This window comes from Typopeltis vanoorti, chromosome 1, assembly GCF_054136105.1.
Source record: "Typopeltis vanoorti isolate ZY-2024b chromosome 1, IOZ_Tvanoo_1.0, whole genome shotgun sequence".
Classification (NCBI taxonomy): domain Eukaryota; kingdom Metazoa; phylum Arthropoda; class Arachnida; order Uropygi; family Thelyphonidae; genus Typopeltis; species Typopeltis vanoorti.
The window spans coordinates 47,058,019-47,079,770 of record NC_143549.1 but is presented as its reverse complement, the minus strand read 5'-3'; the positions used below and the strand labels follow the sequence as shown (position 1 = coordinate 47,079,770).

The following is a 21,752-nucleotide window of genomic DNA, read 5'->3' as shown; positions in this document are numbered from 1 at the left end:
ATATTTATTTAAATTATGGCTGATTTTTAAGAGCAGCAGCAGATTCTAAAATAGTCTTTCTCTTCTAAATTTACTGTAAGCATGACAGTCTTTTTGCAATTGATTCTGTGAGCTGTATCCAAAGCATGGTCCACAAGGCCAGATTGACCATAGTCAGACATATTTTTTTTATGTTTTTCCATTCAGATGGTAACTGATCTTCTTGTATGCCCATAGTTGGCCAACTTGCAGGAAGCAGAAGGAACTCAATTGGAAAAAGACTATCATGCTCCATCATAGTAAATTTAGAAGAGAGAGTCTATTTTAGAATCTGCTGCTGCTCTTAAAAATCAGCCTAATTTAAATAAATATGGTTGAAGATTAGTCAATTGCAATTAGATTATTGCAATTGACTTGCAATAATCTAATTTTTTCTATTGAAAAAATTAGATTGAAAAAAATGCTAAAGAGGACTGCATACTTGCATTTATAAACCCATTTTCACTTAGTGAACAATAAAATCATAGATGTCTAGTAACATACAAATGGAACTTATTGACTTCAAAACAAATTCATTATTGAACATGAAATGTGATGAGCTTCCCTCAGTTCCAAATCCTTCTGACATGATTAATTTCTGCTGATTGTTATCCTATGAGCATTTTCCAGAATTAAGCAAATTTTCCCAGAGTTATATGTGTTGTTCAGAACAATGTAGAGATGTACATTTCCAGCCATGAAATTGATTAAAACCAAAATGAGGTTGTAATTAACTGATTTAATTCTCTGCCATTGGTGAAATCAAAACAGACTGAAAACTCATTAAGGCAAGTAAGGTTTATCTTGTTTTTATATTATATATTATTGTTCTCGTGCTAAATGGAAGAACAGGAAAACAGCATCCACCCGGAAGACCAAGGAAAAGTTGGCTCAGATCCTTAAAAGAAGAGGCAAATTCCCCAACTTCATTACTATGTTAGAACTATTTGGAGACAGATTGTACAAAGGGGACTCAACCCATCACCAAACAGATGGGATGAAGAAGAATATTATTATTGTTCAATCTGTACATTAATGACATCAGGCAGGGTCTAACATCAACATCAGATGCGCAACAGTTTGCACTGATGTGAAGATAGGCAGGACAATCAGGAATGCTACTGATATTCAGCACTTACAAAAATTATTTGAATAAACTGGAAATTTGGGCAAACGAAAATGACAGCCAGTTTAATGTTAGTAAGTGTAGAGTTATGCACTTTAGTGATTATAGTACCTGCGACATATTATATTAGTGGAGTTTTGCTGAAACTGAGGAGGCAAGGGATCTCAGCATATTGGTGGACAGGAATTTGAAGTTCAAAGGTCACATAGCAAAAGTTGCAAATACAACTCAGAGGATAATTGCAATGTTGAAGTGAACCTTGCCACATAAGGATAACTAAGTCGTTTTGCCTCTTTATAAGTTTCGATAAGACCACACCTGGATTATTGTGTGAAGATTTGGTCTCCTGGATTCCAAGGCGATAAAGAATCTGTGGAAAGGATGCAAAGATGAATTGCAAAGATTATATCCAGATTATAGGATTTAGATTATGAGGACAGATTGTGAGTATGTGGATTGCAGACTCTGGTTATATCCGGATTATGGGATTTAGATTATGAGGACAGATTGTGAGTATGTGGATTGCAGACTCTGGTTAACAGGAGAAAGAGGGGGGGGGTGATATGATAGAGGTCTATAAACTTTTGAATGGGTGTTATAGGATATCACCTGATGAAATTTTTCATTATATGGAAAATGGGGAAGAGAACACAGGGGCATCCATGAAAGTTAAGTTTGTTCACAGTCAAGAAATGGGGTATGAACTAGGTTTTTCTCCCAGAGAACAGTGAGTGCATCTAGAATAGTTTGCATTTAGGAGTAGTGAGTGCATCTAGAGTAAATGATTTTAAGGAAAGGTAATAACAGCTGGTTTGGGTTATTTATAGTCTCTCTCCTTCAATGAGTCCTTGACTCCCTGGAGGTCTCAGATAATAATGAGAATGATAATAATGATATCAATATATCATGTCTATATTAACATTTTTTACAAGTTTTTAAGGGTACAAGAGTTGTATGGTGCATCTGAACTCATATGTGAAAAAATTGACACATGGAACATAAAAGGTTGGCCACCCTTGATCTAGATAATTTCCTGCAGGGAAGAATTATTAGAAAGCTCGAAGAAGGCTGCAGAATACTGATATTGCCAGAGAGTTTGGAATCTCACAAAGCATTGTATCCAGGCTCTGAGCAGAGTTTCAAACCAATGGAATATATTTCAGGAATTTGCTAAAAGGTCCCCCTCACACAACTACAAAGTGTTACACCCTGATATCTTGAAAATATAGAATTCTCAGCTATCATGGTGTAACATGAAGAATAAATAAAATAAATTAAAACCCTGCATAAAAAAAAATAATAGTTGAAGCAATTAAAAGAAAAAGAAAGATTCTTGCATCCAATAAAATATATAAAAAAATTAAAAGTTTTGTTAAACCAACTAGCAAAAGAAAGAATATATTAATATTGTGAAATGAATTAAATGAGAAAAGTTAAATAAATAAGACAGAAAAGGATTAGTCATAAGAGATGGTATGTGAGAGGATAGAGATTAAGTTATTAAGTAAGTTCATAGAAAAATTTTGGAAAGGGGATTAAATTAGAGGCTAGCAAAAGAAAAACAACAGACTATCGCTCAGGGCCGATTCCCGGATCGAGACATCATTATGGGGCCTGCCGATCAAATGACGTTTGGCAGAAAAACGCCACCCTAATTGGTCGGTGAAGTAAAAACAAGTAGGGGGCAGAGAAAAGAAGTTAGAAAAAGTGCCGTTAGGAGAACAGGTATAAAAGGGTTGGAACACCCCCCCCCCACGAGGCTTTTTTGGTTTTGGTTTTGATTCTGTTCCAAAGGAGTCCTTTGCGAGCTCTTTCATAGGGATTTCACGGTGATTTCCTGAATGGCGAGATTGGAGTTATATCTCCGACGCCACAACACAGAAACAAAAGTGAGCGGAATTTCGGTTCCGTATTTCCTATGTGAGAAGCGAAGAATACCATAAAGTCGAGGAAAAGAAAGCATATTCTTTGTGTTCCGACTTCAGTGACAACTACAAGAAGGGGAAAGAAGTAAAGAAATCGATGTCCACGTGGCAAATTGCACAGCCGATGTATAGATGATTCAAAGTGTATTCGGAGTTACGAAAAGTTAAGCCAGCATAAGCCTAGTTCAATTCCAAAAAGAACGTAGGAGAAGCAGATTATCGGTGAGGTTATATCAAGATAGTTCAATCAGAAGAAGGTAAAGGTCCATGTGAAAAACCCAAGAAAGAAAGGTACTGTAAAATATATCTAATGTTAACTAAAATTTGTCTGTGATAAGTATCATTATTCTAATACGGAACTGTTGAAGTGACCAAGGAAAATTTATACTAGGCCTTTAGTATCTGACAGAATATATTAAAAGTAAGCTGGCTAGTGTTAATGTTATGTGAATAATTAAGTGTCCTGAGAATTTTGCATGTCTATTGTAAAGTATAGGAAAGTTGAAATGTCATAGTTGTGTGTTAGTGAGTAAATGGTTTAGTTAATCTACTAAAGTTGAATAGTTAAACAGTGTGAATTAATCTTATTTGTCCATGTCAAGTGAATTTATGTGTTGAATTGTTATGGCGGCATGATCGTAATACTCATTATAGGATCATAGCCTAATTAATTGTAATAAGCTAGTGTTAGTTTGTAAGTATTTAGTTTAGCATTAAATTGAGTAATCACAAAAATTGATTTGCACCATGTTAAGGAATCTAATAAACCTCTGTTCAATGATAAAAGAGTTGTCTGAAATTGCTGTCCAATGCACCACTTGAAAATTTACGAACCTAATCACGCGGGAAATTAATGTTAAGAAAAGAGATAAAGTGTCACGACTGCAACATAGTTACACTTTCAGACATATTTGAGTTCTTTCTCCTTGTTTTTGTATATAATATCTTAAACTAAATATCCCAAAAGGCGCAGTATAAATACAAATATTAGGAGTACTAAGGGGAGAAATAACTTAAGTATTAGTAAAAATTTTGGTGATATCTCGTGAGTAGATAATAGAAGGACATAGATAAGAGAAAATACTAGATAGAATAAAGAATCGTAAAATGGGACACAACATAAATGGCGCAGCCGGTAGGATATAAAGTATAAGAAAGTTAATAGAATAGAATAAGAAAAATAGGTCACAACAAAAGCATGAAGATAGATTTTTAGATATAACTGACACATCGTGGCAGGTTCAAATTGCAAGTCAGCTCAAGCACAGGTATGCAGAGATGGAGTATCTCTGCATACCTGTGCATACCCCAGATTTCAACCCTATAGAACATGTTTGGGACGCAATCTGAAAATACACTGCTGCTCAAAATTTCCCCTCCAGAAAATGAACATGGGCTTACTCTTGTCCTGAATGAGGAGTGGGCCAGTTTGCCTCAAGAACTCCTGAATCACTTGGTGCTAAGCATGGTACGATGTTGTGAGAGCTGCAATGAAGTTTGGGGATGGATATATTATTACTATTACTATTATTACGGGCAACTCCAGGAAGTCATTGGACTCATCGAGGGAGGCCCCAAATCATATTCATCACAACTATTTGACATTCATACAGTATCTATCATACCTCGCCTTAAACTCATTCACTGTCACAGCATCCACCACAGACTCAGGGAGTGCATTCCACTCATTCACTACTCTAAAAGTAAAGAACCCAGATCTAACACCTTTACTAACCACACTTTTGCCCAGTTTCCATGGATGTCCCCTAGTCCTCCCACAACCAGCCCTGTTCTCAAAAATATCTTCTGAATTAATTTTATAGAAACCCTTCAGTAATTTGAATGTCTCAATCATATCTCCCCTCCTCCGCCTATCAACCAATTTTTGCAACCCACAAATCCTCAACCTGTTCTCATATGGTTCATTCCACAGACCTGCTATCATCTTGGTCACTCGCCTCTGGATCCTCTCCACCTCCTCCCCATCAAGAAGAAACCTAGGTGACCAAATCTGAGCACAGTAGTCTAGATGGGGTCTTATCAAGGCTCGATACAGAGGAACAATAACCTGCTTGTCTCTGCTTGTCATCGTATTCTTCAGCAACCAAGTGATTTGATGAGCTGTTTTGGTCACTTTTGCAATGTGTCCCCTAAATTTCAATTCCTTATCTACCAACACTCCTAAATCTCGTGCCTCATCAATTTCCTGGAGCACGGTTCCACCAATGCAGTAAACTGCCGCCAATCTTTTCACCCCAAAATGCATAACCTTACATTTTGTCACATTAAACTGACATCCATTCTCCTTAGCCCAGACCTCCAATCTATCCAAATCATCCTGCAAAATTTTGACGTCATCTGCATTCACTATTGCCCTACCCAACTTCGCATCATCCGCAAACAAATGAATTGTTCCTCTCAGATCATTTCCTATATCATTTATGAACAAATTAAACAGCAGTGGTCCAAGAACAGATCCTTGCGGCACACCACTAGTCACAGGCCGTCTTGTGGACTCTACTCCCGAGTAAACCACTCTCTGATATCTCTCGGTCAACCACCCTCCTATCCATCTCACCAACCCTATGTCCATTCCCATATGCTGCAATTTACTGATTAGAATTCCATGTGGAATCCTGTCAAAGGCCTTGGCAAGGTCCAGTAGAATCACCGTAAACCCATTACCCTTATCCAGTTCAGCCGTCACTGTGTTATAATACGTGAGCAAGTTACTGAGGCATGACCTACCCTTCACAAAACCATGCTGTCCCCGATACAGTATCCCATTTTCTTCTATCCAATCTTGTATTTTCCTCTTGACTATTTTTTCTAAGACCTTGACAATGATTCCTGATATGCTAATCGGTCGGTAATTTACTACAGCAGTCTTGGAACCACCTTTATGCAGTGGAACTATTTTCCCCTCTTTCCACCCGCTCGGGACTAACCCAGACCCGAGACTCAAATTAAACAAAATGGTCGAGGGTACTGACAATTCTTTAGCTGCTTCTCGTACAACACGAGCTGGTATACCATCCAATCCCACAGATGTATTGACATTGAGGTTATGCAATAGACTACTCACCTCCACTTCATTAACCACAATTCCCGTATAATCTACTGGTTTATTCGTTTCTGCAATGTCACCACCTGGATGATATACTTTTGCGAAGTGCTCACTCAGTAACTCAACTATCTCAACTGATTCAGTTACCTCCCTACCATCGGCATTCTTTAAAATCAATCTGCCATGTACATTTTTCCTTTTACTTGCTACATATCTAAAAAACTGTTTAGGATTCTCTTTAGCCTGCATGGCCAATGTTCTTTCGTAATCCTTTTTTGCTTTTCTTACCACACTCATCACCCTTCTGGCCTGTGCTTTATACCGTTCATGTGCCTGCCGGTCACCCTTCTCCTTAAATTCCCTCCATAGTTGTTTCTTTTTTTGCAACTCAATCTTAATGGTGTTATTCATCCATTTAACCCCTACTTGATTTATTATTTGGACTCTAGGTATACAGTCAGCCATTGCTTCATGCAAGCACTTCTTAACTACCTCCCATGCACTATCAACTTCTAGTCCTTGCAGTTGTACATGCCATGGCACTGAACCAATCAAACTCCTAAGCTTGTCATACTTTCCAGCCCGATAATTCCACATGTACCCTGTCTTAATTGAAAATTCTACACCTTTAGCCACCTCCCAAGTTAAGACCCTATGTTCACTCTCACCGATTGGTGGCAATGTGGTCATATTTGTTACAGCCAAATCCTCAGATGTAATTACTAGGTCAAGCACTCTCTGATATTTGGGGGATGGATTGAAATGTCTCTCTGCATAGTTTTCTGTAAGCACAGTACATTAATTCTTTAACTATGTCTTAGGAAATTTTAAACTTTGGCCAAAAATGTATTGCAATTTAATTTGTACAAGATTTATAACGCATTTTTTTCTGCAACGTAATTTATTAGTATGATAGCAATAAATTTATGTCAACATTTGGCTGTAATCATGAAAATTTTTGCATATACAGGTAAAAATGTAGTTCAACCTTAAATTTTGGGCACCAGTGTATTTCATAATACCATGTATGAGGCTGATCAATTCACATTTAGCTAAACAGCCCCAGAAATACAAATTCAAATGAAGGTGCACAATGAGTAAGCATGTAAATCTACAAATGTGTCATGAATTAATATAGCAGCAGAAATCATACATGAAAAAAAGTAAAATAAAATAATAATGTGACATTTGACTATATTATACTACACCCTCTGTCCAAAAAGAAACCGACCTTTTTGAAAATAGAAGAAACTAGTGGTGCAACCTGTTGTATCTTTTTGTTGTCGAAAGTGGCAACCTTCATTAGCATTATGTCAATTCTTTATGAGATTTGTTTCATTAGAAGCCGAGTTATAGTGCCAAGAGTGACAGTTTGTTTTGACGAACGGTCAGAAAATGAGTTTCAAAGAGAGAGCTGCAATTGACTTTTGTGTTAAACCTGCTAAACGTTTTACCGAAATGCATCAAATGCTTCAAAAAGCATACAGTGATGGATGCTTATCCTGTACTTAAGTTTACGATTTAAGTGATTTCAAAGTGGTTGTGAGATGGTTGAGGACGACAAAAAGCTGTCCTCCGGCGTCTCACGACCATCCAGATTTTAAAGGGCTGTCCAAAAACTGGACTGCGCAAAGTAACATCGAAAAAGTGCATGATTTCATCAAAGAAAACCCAAAATCGTCCATGAGATATATTGAAGATGTATTGGAGTTTCTAAAATCAACTGTGCACAACATTTTGACCGAGAGTTTGGGCCTTCGTAAACTGAATTTGCGATTTGTTCCCCAAAAGTTAATCGACGGCCAAAAAATGTATCGAATTGAACACTGCAAGGACCTCATTAAAAACGCTCGTAAGGACTCAAACTTCCTTTAAACGATTGTTACTGGTGACAAAACAAGGTGTTTTGAGCATGAGTCCAAAACAAAGTGCCATAGTGATGAATGGAGACCACCAGAAGAGGGTCATCCGAAAAAAAGTGGCCTGGAGAAGTCAAAAGTAAAGACAATGCTCATTTGTTTCTACGATTCCAAGGGCATTATCCACAAAGAATTCGTTCCGCCCGGCCAAATGGTTAATGGTGAGTTTTATCTTGAAGTTTTGAAGTGATTCATAGCGAGAATTTGTCGCGTACGGTATGAATATCGTGATGCAGGCAGCTGGTCACTTTAGAATGATAATGTACTATCTCATCGTTCGAACATTGTGAGACAGTTTATAAGTAAAACCAAGTTTGTGTGTTGGATCACTTGCTGTATTCACCTGATTTACTACCCTGTGACTTCTTTCTCTTCCCCCGACTTCATTTGTTGATGAAAGGAAAGCGATACGACACCACTGAAAATGTTCAAGCGGAAGTAACCACGACCCTCAACAGTATCCCAAAAACTGATATAAAAAACTCATTTAACGAATTAATTGACCGTGCCAAACGCTGTACTGAAGATGAGGGAGAGTATATCGATTGAAATAAATGATTTGAATAATTATAACTGGCCTGTGTTTTATTTTCTATCAAAAGTTCGGTTTCTTTTTGGACAGAGGATTTATACTCTGATTTCAAGATATTATGGCAGTTTAAAAAGTTCTCGGCTTCAACCATCGATGGCAATACTATCGGTAAGATTTTTTTTTTCCAAGTTGGTACATTTTCAAATAAGCATCCATGTGAAATTGCAAGTCATTCTATCAAGGTTTTATACAGCTGTCTGAAGCAAAAGTGTTGTCTGTATCCCTTGAAATAGATAAAATTAAGTATCGTGCAGTTATAAAATTCTTTGTAAAAGAAAGTTTAATGCCAAAAGAAATTCATTCAAAGTTCATAAAAGTTTATGGGTACTTTTCTCCTTCATTTTCGACAATTAAGAAATGGGCTGCCAAGTTTAAACGGGGTCGTACCAGCCTTGAAGATGATCCATGTGAAGGACGTCCAAAAAAAGTGTAACACCACCAGAAACATTGTTCAAGTGTACATAAGGTACTGGATGACCAGTGAGTCAAAGTGCATTAAACTGCTGAGACTATAGGCATTTCAAAAGAGTGTGTGGGATATATTTTGCATGAAGAATTGCAAATGAAAAAGCTTTGTGCAAGATGGGGTGCCGCACTTGCTCACAGCAGATAAAAAAACACACCCACATGAAAAATCTCTGAACAGTGTTTGGGGGCATTTTAACAAGAATAAAACTGATTTTGTGCATCAATTTATTACTATGGATGAGAAATCTTGAAAAGGATAAAACAACAACCGGGGAATATTATTTCGATCTTTTAAGCAGACTAGATGAAAAAATTCGTGAGAAAAGACCTGATATTTTGGCAATGGGAAAATTAAGGAATCTGCACTATGAATTGTTGGAACATCTATCCCTATTTCCCAGATTTGGCTCCCTCTGACTTCTATCTCTTCCCAAAACTAAAACTCTTCCTCACTGGTCAGCGTTTTTCTTCAAGAGGTGATTCTGCAGCTACAATCAAGAGGTGATTGCAGCTGCAGAGGGGTATTTTGCATCTTACTGAGAACTACTACAGGGATGGGATAATGGCATTGCATCATCGCTGGAATAAATGTATCAGTCTTAAGGGAAATTATGTCGAAAAATAGAAATAATTTTGAAATTATAAATTCATTTTTCATTGGTAGACTGAGAACTTTTCAGATCACCTTCGTAGTATAAAATTTCCCACAACTGAAGTAGCTGGAGCTATATGAGCTCATAAGTAAGTCTGTCAATAATGCATATTAATAGGCTTGTTTTCAGTTTTGCTATAGCAAAAATCCTCATCTATGGAGGGAAAAACTCTGTTATAATATTTGGGACTGTTATCTTAAGAGCAACTCCCACACAGCTGTAATGTTTTTGTTTTTTTTTTTTACATTAGAGGGTGTCAAAATAGGACTTTAGATCTTTTGTCCATTACAGTTGTACTATTTCACTTACTCACTGTCGCATACATAAGATGTGTTGTCGTCTGATGATGTTGATTTGAAATTCAGCAAAATATAAGCAGTTAATAAAACATCTTTTGATAAAATTGTTTGGTGGTGTTGTTAATACTGTTAAAAATAAGTCATGAATACTGACTGACTGTATTATGCAATTGCTTATACTATATACATGTGCGATAAATTTGGATTCAACCATACCTATTATTTTTAGAAATAATTCTCTACCCCTTATTTCTGATTACAGATTTCTTCTCAAAGAAAGGTATTGTATTTTTTGTTAGCTAAATCTAATTTTTGAAATTTTATTTTATTATACAAGAAATTCTCAAGTGTAATGCTCATAAGCATGACATTTTAATTTATATTGTTGGATTCTAATTATGTAGAAAATAGAATAAATGTTATTTGATTCAGAATCCAACATGATTTTCCATCACAAGGGCTACGTTTGTAAATATTATTTAATGTAAATAACGTAAATTATAAATTGATATCATATAACTACCTTAATTATATCAAATATTTAATTATTTAATCAAAGAAATGTGTTAATGATAATAAGATTCTGTATTAAATATTATTAAGCTATTTTATTTATTGCTATGTCAATATTATAAAAACTTGTATTTGCAATATTAACTACGCAATTATTGAAAAGCAAATATTCTAATTATTCCTATTTTTGTATGAAGCTTAACGGTATGTAATGACTCAATGTAGTAGTATAGCCTTGTCTAACATTGGCGAGAATGTTTATGTTTGTCTGTTGTCATGGAGACGCGTGAAATAAACGAGCGCGAGTGGAACAGAGCGTGGGCTAAAGAGAGAATAAAAAAGGTATAAAAAGTATACAGTTGGGACGGAAACTTGGAAATGAAAGGAAGTAAGGTGATAAACTAAAGAAGTAGAAGTAAATAAAAGGTTCTTAAGGGTAGGAGTTAAGTGGATAATTTTTATAAGTGAGCAAGAACGTAACGAATTTTATAGTTAGCTGAAAGTGAAATCAGCAATAATAATAGAAGGGAAATTAAAGCCACAATCGGATAAAATAAAAAGCTGGACGTTCAAGGAAGAATTCTGAATAAACCCAGCTAATCTAGTATTGCAGCTTATTTCCGATTTGCCCTAAAGAGAACCTCACAGTGTTTTAATTAATTTATGAGTGGTAATAAGGATAGTTGAAGTACTCTGTAATTGATGTCTGGAATTCTGAAGCGTAATTGATAGTGCTTTAAGTATAACTGCGGATAAGTTTTGTAAATGTGTTTTTTTCTTTAAGTGTGATAAGTAAATTCCAGAAGTTTGCTCACAACATAATTGATGTTCTAGGAACCATTTCCGGTAAGGTCTATCATAGTGTATTATTAACTTTAACTGTGGAAACCCTTCGTGATTGAGAGTTGGAAATAAGAATTGTTTGAAAAATAATTTCAGCTATTAGATCCTGTAATATTTTGAACTTATAGCATGACTGAAAAATGTGTGAAAACAAATTAGATTGGATGTTCAGTTATATTCATTTAAGTGTAAAAACTTTATAACCCAGAAGCTAAGAAGGTGTATGTGAAGACTTGGAAGATTGTGCTAATGTAATTGACTTGACTTAATGTTTGACTTATTTCTATTGTTCAAAATTAGAAGTAAAATTTATGTAAGTGTTATATGACCTATATTAAATGCTTTATTTGTTAACCTAACTGTTGTATTTGCCTGAAATTCTTTTTACTGCACCGTTCACAAAAATTCGAATCTAGCGGGAATCCCAAAGAGAGAAAATAAATACTTTGGCCTGAATGAATGAGAAGACTGCTAACTAACTTTAAATTGATCCTACTATTTCATATAGACTTATTTAAAGATAGAGTGGCGCAGTATAATAGAAATTTCTCTACCCTTAGATTAGTGATCAATTTACAATTAGTTTTCTTTTATTTTATGAAAGTGACTTTTAACAAGATGGCAGATTCGAACATCAAGAGAATAACGTCACGACAATATCCTACCTGATCCAATTTAAAAGAAGCAGAAACATAGGGCTCAATAAATTCATCCTGGCACATGTCAACAACTTCCTGGACTGTGTTGCGATAGATATCACTAGCTTCTATCCTGTAATGAGTCAAGGAAACTCCAATTAAAGCACAAGATTTTGGAAGCAGCTGGCTTGTAATGATGTGAGGAAGTTGACGTGAAGCAAATCCAACAATAATAATAGAGCCTTCATGAGCCACACTGAAATAATAATAAAAACAAGGTACATTATTGCACACATTAGATCCCTATATATATATATATACACACACTGTATAACAATAAAATTAATATCGTGCAATGCTCCAAAATCTGTAGCTGATAATCAAGAAATAGAAAATTTTTACATGAATCTTGAACAGGCATTAAATTACAAGTCAGCATACACATTCGTTGATGGTGACTAATGCCAAAATAGGATGTGGAAAAGAAAACAAAAAGTTTATAGGACCACATGGCCTGGGAGAAAGAAATAGAAGAGGAGAGAGAGATTAGCTGAATTTGTTGCAGCTGAACAACTCTTTATCATGAACCCTTTTTTTTCAACAAATGCCCAGGAGGAAGATGGACTTGGCAATCACCGAATGCTACAAATCACAATGTAATAGGGAGAAAATCTTTCTCAACCTAGTCATATACACATTAAGTGCAACATACAATTAACTTTCTCTTACATAACACTTACTTAACCCTTTATAATAATTCATCTAAATTTAACATACAGTTATTTCCTATGTGCTAACTTAGCTAATCTCCGTTCATTCTATATACAAAATTTACATTCGTTTCCTTTCATGATCATAACTATTTACTTAACTAGTTATTGACAATTTCCTGTAAGCACTTTCATTAGATGAATAAATTCCAACAGTAAGCTTTTAAAACATTAACAAAATTTATGCTTACTTACAGTAGTCTTTACAGATACAGTCCAGTTAACTCGAACAATTCTTCAGCTAGGTTTGCTTAACCTTGCAACCTTTTCCTGGAATATGACTGTTGACTGGACAATATGATGGTTCTTCACTCTTGCAGTTGCCAGGAAATTTAGGTAGATTTCTCTGTCTAAAACAGGATATGAACTGCGATACAGCTATCCTATGAACCAAGGATAGCTGTACGCTCCGAGCATGTCGTTGCAATCTGGCTGGAGTTCCATCAAAATACAGCCTCGCCTTCAACACCAGAACTCATTCCACCAAAAGGGGCTGGCACCAGAAGCCTCCAAAACTCAAAAAGGAGAGTGATAGAGTTACCAGTGAGAGTCTTCTAAATCCTCTACTCTCTATATTTTTGAGAGCCCTCTCAGCCCTCTTAAATATCATGTTTCATTCTATGCAACCACATAATTGTTGCCAGGATCACCTGCCGGCACAGTGATATCACATCAGCAGGCTCTGTGTGAGACAATAGATCGTGGGTGGATATTTTTATGTTTGCAAGATCTTGTGAACATTTGTTTATGCACAGTCATCATTATAATCTCTGCTAATCCTCTTTCCTTCGTTTTACATACAACTTAATAAAGCTTATTTTTGTGCACTTTTACAATAAAATTTCACATTCATACAATTACTACATAAATTCATATTTTATATATGTGGAAACCTCTGTAAAATCGAACTTGAAAAAATTTAATTAATCTCACAAAAAATCTAATTTGTTATGAGAGATTTTATAGTACAGTGTTAGTTATGAGAATCGGCTGAGGGAATGTGGACTGCAGAGTTTAGTAGATAGAAGAAGGAGAGGTGATATGATTAAGACTTTTAAACTGTTGAGACAACAGTTTAAAAGTCTTAATCAGAAGAGCATGAAGGAGCGATGACAAGGGACCACCCCTGGAAGTTGCAAAGGGAATCTGTGAGCAAGAGGGTGAGGAGTGGTTTCTTTGCATGGAGGGTGGTTGAACTGTGGAATGCATTGCCAGATAGAGTGGTGAGAGCAAGAACGATCAATGAGTTCAAGGAATGGTATGACAGAACTTTGTGTTTACAAGGAAGGACCTCCCACGGCGAGTCTTTTGACTCCATGGAGGCCTGAATAATAATAATAATATATATGATATATAACAAACTTCCTTATCTTCTTTTAGATAACTTCCTGGGCTATCATTCAACTTTCTTCTCCTGGTCTCTCCACATGTATGTATATGTATGCATGTTGAGAGACCCAAACACATACTCAAATATTTTTTTTCTTCCTTTCAAAAATCATTAAATTTCTGATATCTACCTTCTAGGAACGTAAAGAACTGTCACACTACTAATGCTGTTTGAGTCCACTTGGATTTGCTGAATCTTAATTTTTACACAGACTCAATACCTGATCTTAAACTCAATGAGTCCGAATCCCAATTTTGTATATGTTGATGATAATATGAAAAAATTGAATTTTCAATTTTTACTACTTATACTTCTTCAAGTTAATTAGTGTGTGTGTCTGTGTACATGTGTGTCAAGTAGGTGTACTTTGTTGGCAGTTTATACTACAACGATGTTTATTTTTCTAGCCCACACTGCAGAAACTAAGCATATTATATATGAATGGTGTGGCTGTGAACATTTGAAGCTTAATCATAAGTAGGTTTCTAAATTTCTTAATTTATAAAGTTAAAAAAAAAAAACTATAAAAAGATAAAAAAATAAATATGCCAAAGAAGTGAAATGTTTGGAATGTTTCAAGGCACTAGCAAACTCAGAAACTCAATGCATTAAATGTTCAACAAGAGTATCAAATAAAATCGAAAAACACTTCACCCATGATACATCCAAAATAAGCATGGCATTATTTTGCAGAATGATAATGCAACAGTAACGCAAGAAGGCAATGCTTCCAAAAAATAAAAAAATCAAAACAATTGAAGGTTATAACAAAACAACTTTAGAGCAGACTGTTTTTGAACTAGCTGCCTAGTGATAACATTAATAAGAGCAATTACTTTTTTTTTGTTTTTGTGAATGCATAACGAAGTCAAGTCATAAGCTTGTTAAGGGTGAAATTTTATAAGACAAAAACAAAGATTATGGTGTCATTCCAAGCAAAACTGCAGGAAAGTCAGATTTAGTCTCACTATCAATGAATAGACTAGTATAAAGATGAGTTATTTAAAAATTAATCAAGATTCATAAAAATGATGAGGAACTTACAATCTTGGTTTGGTTCAAATTTAGAATCCATGTTCTGCATCTCAAATGTTAAAAATAAATAAAAATGAAAATGTCGAGCATTTTCAATATCAGTTTTGAGAAGTACGTTGTTGGATTAACTAACAATGGTTCTAACATCATCTTCATCAATAATGGGCTTGAATTGTCAGTTTTTGTATCATATATGCCTGAATTGTACACTCCATTTAGCCATTTGTACTACAACTCTCCAGTTGTAGTACAAATGAATAAATGTACAAATGTAGTACAAATGGTGAACTCTCCAGTTCACCAGCAGAAAAAGAAATTTCTGATGAAAATGAAGGCCTTGAGAACAGCGTTGGTGATTTAGAAAATGACATTGACAACGATGAAGAAGAAGAATCTGAACATTTAATAATACAGAAACATTGTTTCCATAAGTTGAATTACATAGTAATGAAAATCCATCACTTTTTCCTTGAAATCTTGCAGCATTCTTTGGCAAAGGGAAGTCCTTTGACAGAGGGAAAGACATTTTTCCTCTTCATTAATTTCATGATTCAACTTCAGCTCACTTTCAGACCTGTGTAACTAATGCCTTGTTTTGTAGCTAACTCATTCAAATGTCCAACTTTTATTCAAATAAATTTAAATAAAATTAAAACTCCATAACAACATTCACTATTTCTTAAAGTTTTAAACTTTAAGAAACAGATAGTGAATGTTGTTAAACTTTTTTTCATATGCAAAATATAAATGAAATTTTTAAATTTCTTTTTCTGTAAAGTAAAATCTGTTGGAAGTTTTTTTTCTTCACTTGGTTAGAGTATAATAAGTTTAGTTTAATCCTTTATCCAAGTGTAAGTAAACAAAGTTTAGGTAAATATGACTTCTCCATTTCTTCTGCCTTAGTATCACCACTTCTGGGTCTGGCTCCCACTGACGAGACCTCAATAAAGGTCAAAGCTAGTCTGCGTGGTGGCCCTTCCCTTAATGCATAGCATTACACATGTCTGCAAGGAGATGGGCTTTGCATTATGGGAGATATTGAGACAAGGGGTGATGAGAGCTTGGTCCACCTTTACCACGAGTTGCCTCAGTCCTGAAGATACTTCAGGTGCAAACTTTCTTTGCTTACACTTGGATAAAGGATTGAACTAAATTTATTAAAGTAAAATCCGGTGGGCAAGTATATGTGAGGGCAAATTATATTCAAGTAAATATGATATAATGAATCATATAAAAATTGACACTGCAACAGAAACAAATCTCCTTCAAAAAGCAATCCCAATCAAAAAACAGTTGCAAACATACAAATTATTCCAGAATCTCTACAATAAAAACTCACTTTCGCATCCACTTTAATAATATCCATGGAATAAATACCAACATAAACGATGCTTGCCACCATTTAGTTATCCAGACTAGACATCTTATTCTAAACAGAAACCCAAAATCTCCTTCTTTCCTTGTGAGATCCTGACAATGCTTGCCCAAGAGTGGCTAATTTACAACTCTCCCCCCCCCCCCAAACTTTTGATCTTTTCTGGCTCAAGGTTTCCTTGCTCCATTTACCAGCCTCCAAACTGAAAACTGCTGACCTCTTCACCTTCCTCTCCATAAAGTTGTTCCATCTGCAATCCAGCTATTGAAATAGTGAGATCATCTTCCTATGGGACCTTAACATCCACAACTCCTTCCCAGGGCCACCAAGCTAGACGAGATACAGAAGTTCTTTGCGATAAACAATGATTAATACAAATCTTACATCTACCTACCCAAATTCCTGATAACTCACTTCCCTCTCCTAATACTCTCTCTCTCTAACCATCTCCTTCCAGATGCACTACAGAGATCATCTTTTCTCTCAGTAATTCAGATCATAATCTTGTGAAAGTTTTATTGCTCACAGAATGCCTTTCCTCCAACCAAATTCATGTCCTTTGACATTACAAGGGTGCCAAGCAGGACAACCTTCAGAATTTCTACTCTTCCTTACCATGCTCTGACTACCTGCTTCCACTCCTTTGTCCCAAATACCTTCTCTGAGCGGCCAGAGAAATTATCCTCACCAGAATGAAGGCTTTCATTCTTCATTCTACCAAAATTCTTATCCCTTTTCAAAGTCCTGGTTCTATAGAATACATACCAAAGCAATTGAAGAAGAAAAATTCAGCTTACTATAGGTTGCTTGCATGAAGAACTCCTGCTTCATACTCAATGTATGCTGAAGCATGCAAAACCATCATCTGCAGATCTAAATCTGATTTTTATCTACATATATAATATATGCAGATAAAAATATATGTAGATATATATAAACAGCTGGATGAGACTGCTATGGGTTTTCCTCTTTCCCTCCCCACTAATCAACATTTTAAAACCCAAGTACTCAACACAGCTATACTTAAACCATTGATCTGGCTGCACTATGTTGGTAATGTGTTTGCTATGGCCTAGACACACTAAATACATTTTTAGTGCATCTCAACAGCCAGCATCCTAAAATAAACTGCACAACAGAAAATGAAAGTAACAATCCCCTTTCCAGATACACTAATGACATGACTTCCTAATGTCTAATTATCCCTTTCCATTTACCCCATCTCATCTCAACAGCATTGCATCCTCAAAACCCTTACTTACTGGGCCAGGGCTATTTCTTCAACTAACACAGCCCTTGAAACTGAGCTCAGGAACATTTGCTACATGTTTTTAGCCAATGGCTACAATCCATATAAAACAGATAAAATACTGCATATGCCCTACACCCAATCCCTCCTGCAACAAACAGGGAGGATCACTGCAAAACTATTCTCATCCTATATATTATGGGTACACCATAAAAGATAGTTAAAAGTTCTCTACAAAGATGATGTCCATGTTGCTTTTGAAACCAGTCATTCAACTAGCTACTTTCATCCGTTCTAAACTTCATCCTCTTGCACATCCTGGAGGGTATAAAGTTCCTTGTTCCTGATGTTTAGCCTACTTTGGACAGACTAGTAGATCAGTTAATATCTGGCTTGAAGTACACAAAAATTACATCCAAGATCAACTAACTGTATGACCACATAGAACTCTCAATGTGGTCATACAGTTACTATGACCATATTGAAAGAGAGAGAGATCATACAGAGAGAATCAGATACTGATTCTCTCACACTTATAGAGGTGTGAGAGAATCAGTATCTGCTATGAAGCACTCCCCTAATCTCAACAAGCATGGTTGCAGTAATTTAATAAAGATCTGGAAGATGAGACTAGATAGCCTGACTTCTCCAAATTTACTTCATGGTTATCCAGCTCTTAGAGGCCACAGTGTTAGGATATTAGTTCTGTTTCAGTTGCAAGTTAAATTGTTTCTAATAATTTAGTTTAGTGCCTGTGTGCTTGTCACAGTTATTTGTGATTTGAAGCTGCTGGAAAATAATATGTTCAATAAATTTTTTCTTTTCTTTTCTTTTTTTTTTTTTACTATACCATGAAGTTGCTATTGTGAACTTTCAACATCTGTAAAATCAAGTTATCAACTGTCCTGCTAGGCTGTAAATCCCTAAGTCCCTGAGATTTTAAATGTCAGAAATATGGGCATGTCCAAACTGCCTGTCTTGGATCTACGACCTGTGCCCAACATGGTAGTAAAGAACATGATAATAAATCTTGCTCTGCAAAGAAAGCTAAATGTGTGAAATGTCAGAGATTATTCAAAATGAAAAAAGAGATTATTCAACCTACTGCCTGGCACATCTCACTGCTGATATGCCAGGCAGTAGGTTGAAGTACACAAGTGACAGTGATGACATCCATTTTGATATATCATATTGAAATGCAAAAAGAAGTTGGCCACCACTACCACACCTATCCTAAAATCCTCTAATGCTGAGAAGATGATAGTTAAAGAAAATATCAAAAGCATCTCAAACACACACACACACACATCTATTCTAACCATCGGATAATTTCAGCATACTAAACTAAATGACCTATGTTCTCACTCCTGAAGCAACTCAAGAAATTCCTTTCAACAAGAACCCACTTGTGAAGAAAATTATGACAAATGTATCACTGAAAAATAAACCACCAGAATCCCAACAAGAAAAATGGCTGCTTCTGTATCCACTCAGAATGAACTAAACTCAACAAATGATCCTGACACATCAGATGATGTATTTAAAATAATTTTCCACATGAAGAGATACACAATGGTCATCCACATTTCCCAAAACCAACTGATTAATACAAACCTGATAGAGGTAGTCCTCAATCTCTTTGGACAAGTCTACAAAGCCAACAGAATAGGAAAATTTTTACAGTGAACTGTCATGGATTTAGTCAAAATATCAAGTATATCAAGGTTGTACTGCAGAAATGCACAAAATTCTGTTTCTGTCTGCAGGAAACATTTAAAACCCAGTGAGAATAACACCTTAAGGAATTTCACTTTATTTGTAAGGAAAGAACTAGAGATGGTCCTGCTCATAGTGGAGTGGCTATTCTAGTGGGCAATCATACTCCCTGCAAATGTAAGTTTCTGTGGTTAGTAGTTCTGTGGGAAGTTTTTGGTATCGAGACCACATTATTATGCAATTAAAGAGTTTAATAAAAATAAGCAATTAACACCCGAAAGTTTCATAAGTCATATGACTTACATCATCAAGGGTACTGGTACCTAAAAGTTTTACACAACAAAAGCCTATTAACAATTAATTACACATTTTTTAATAACTTCACAACTGTAACATATAATTGATAAACCAGAATACAAATGGCAAATTCGTTACTGTATGCATGTTGAGATGTTGCTAGTTGTTATGTTCTGTGGCATCATGTGTGTGTGTTATATCCTGGGGCTGTGGCAGTTAAATTTTTGATGAAAGCAGACCATATTTGATGTAAAATTAAGCCTTGATTTTTATTGCATTGTGTAGGGATCCTCAGCATTTGTGCAGCTTCTTGAAATTTTCTTGTAAAATAGCTATGATCAATATATGACATTTCTGTTTGTTGCCAAAGTACTTGATGGCCAGTAGTGTTGTGTGGAATGCCAGGCTTTCCACACAACAGGCTTTCTCTTCTTTTCTGACATCCTTTACATGTTCAAACATATGGATCTCACCCAACCTTCCTATTGGCCTACATAACAAATGCCATAAGAGCAATGAATCTCAAAGATGCCCGTTTTTTTCCATGGGGTGATGTGGAGGTTTTAGTGGATGTAGGAATCTTAATATTTTTTGTAAAGGTAAAAAAAAAGCCACTTTTATATTGTGCTTGCAGAGCAACGCAGCAAACTTCACGCTCATAGAGCACAAAGGAGATTCGGTGCTCTCCTTCATTTGTAGGCTAAAAATGTAAGCTTTTGAAGAGGAGTCTTTACAACTTGGATTCTGTTGCTACTAGAATAATACTTTTGATTCTTGGCTCAGGATCTGTTTTAAGAGTGTGTTTATAGCAAAAGTGTACATAAATACTTTTTTTTTTTTGCTGAAAACCTGAATCCATTACTAAGAGTCCATAAAGAGACACAATCAATTGTGAAGTCATTGACATAAAGAAGGATGCCTACTGTGGAAGGAGGCTGTTCAGTGATTGAATTAACTTTGATAATTAAAAAGCATCACACTTAAAACAGAGCCTTGAGGAACAACTTATTCTTGATTATATGTAAATTAAAGATGCCAAAAAATCATCACTACCCAGACTTTTGATCTTTATTGAGATATGTTAAAATGCAGGATATCTCTCCAAAAACTCTGAGTAATCTACAAGATCACTAAATCTCATGGAGTGTCTCTAAATAATCACAACTAAACTTATCACACCTGACCTGAATTGCATCAGGACAGGAAACTCAGCAGTGGTCCATTTAGCGACAAGCTACCGAGCAGAACCTCTTTGTACTCCCCAGGAAGCAAGCTACCATCAGGGAGCCAGACCGAGAAAAGTTGAAGTAATGCAGAAGTCATATTACCAAATACAAGTAATCAAGTGGTCTGGCTCACACTGATGACATCTCAGATTTTGGCAGGATAAGTAATTTGGTTTTCTTTTGTTTGTTTTTCACTTTGATTTTATTTTACTAGTGCTGGTGGTGGTTTTGTCCCCATCAGCACTGTTTCTTTTTTTGTAAAATAAATATTAATAAATAAATTAATAAATAAACAAAATAAATAGTGCAGTTAATATCTGGATTATGGGATTACTTTTGGTGGTATCACAGCTGCCATTTTATAGTAGTCCAAATAGAGCATTTGCTGGTGTTGTAGAATTTATTCTATATCATGGGAGTATTTAATTCTCAGTGTTAGGACTGAAAGGTTTTTTTTCTTTTACAATCAACGCAGAGGTTTTAGTCTTTTTCCCTACCTGAGATAATGGTACCAATTCCTCCAAGGGTGCAATGAACTCTAGAAACTGAAATTCCAGAATGTGACAAAGCGAGGTATGTGACTAAAGTTTTAAAGGAGATAGATGGTGCTAGCAAGATTTATTCTTTTACCAT

General features: G+C 35.6%; 1 protein-coding gene across 1 annotated transcript in view; it reads right to left on the bottom strand.

The window, feature by feature from the left end:
* Positions 1–21,752, bottom strand: part of LOC150109949 (protein Cryzl2-like) — a 217,177-nt gene that overhangs the window by 12,510 nt on the left and 182,915 nt on the right. Inside the window, exon 7 of the mRNA XM_090415988.1 lies at positions 12,089–12,317. Coding sequence (XP_090272114.1) covers positions 12,089–12,317 — 229 coding nt within the window. The remainder of the gene's footprint in view (positions 1–12,088; positions 12,318–21,752) is intronic.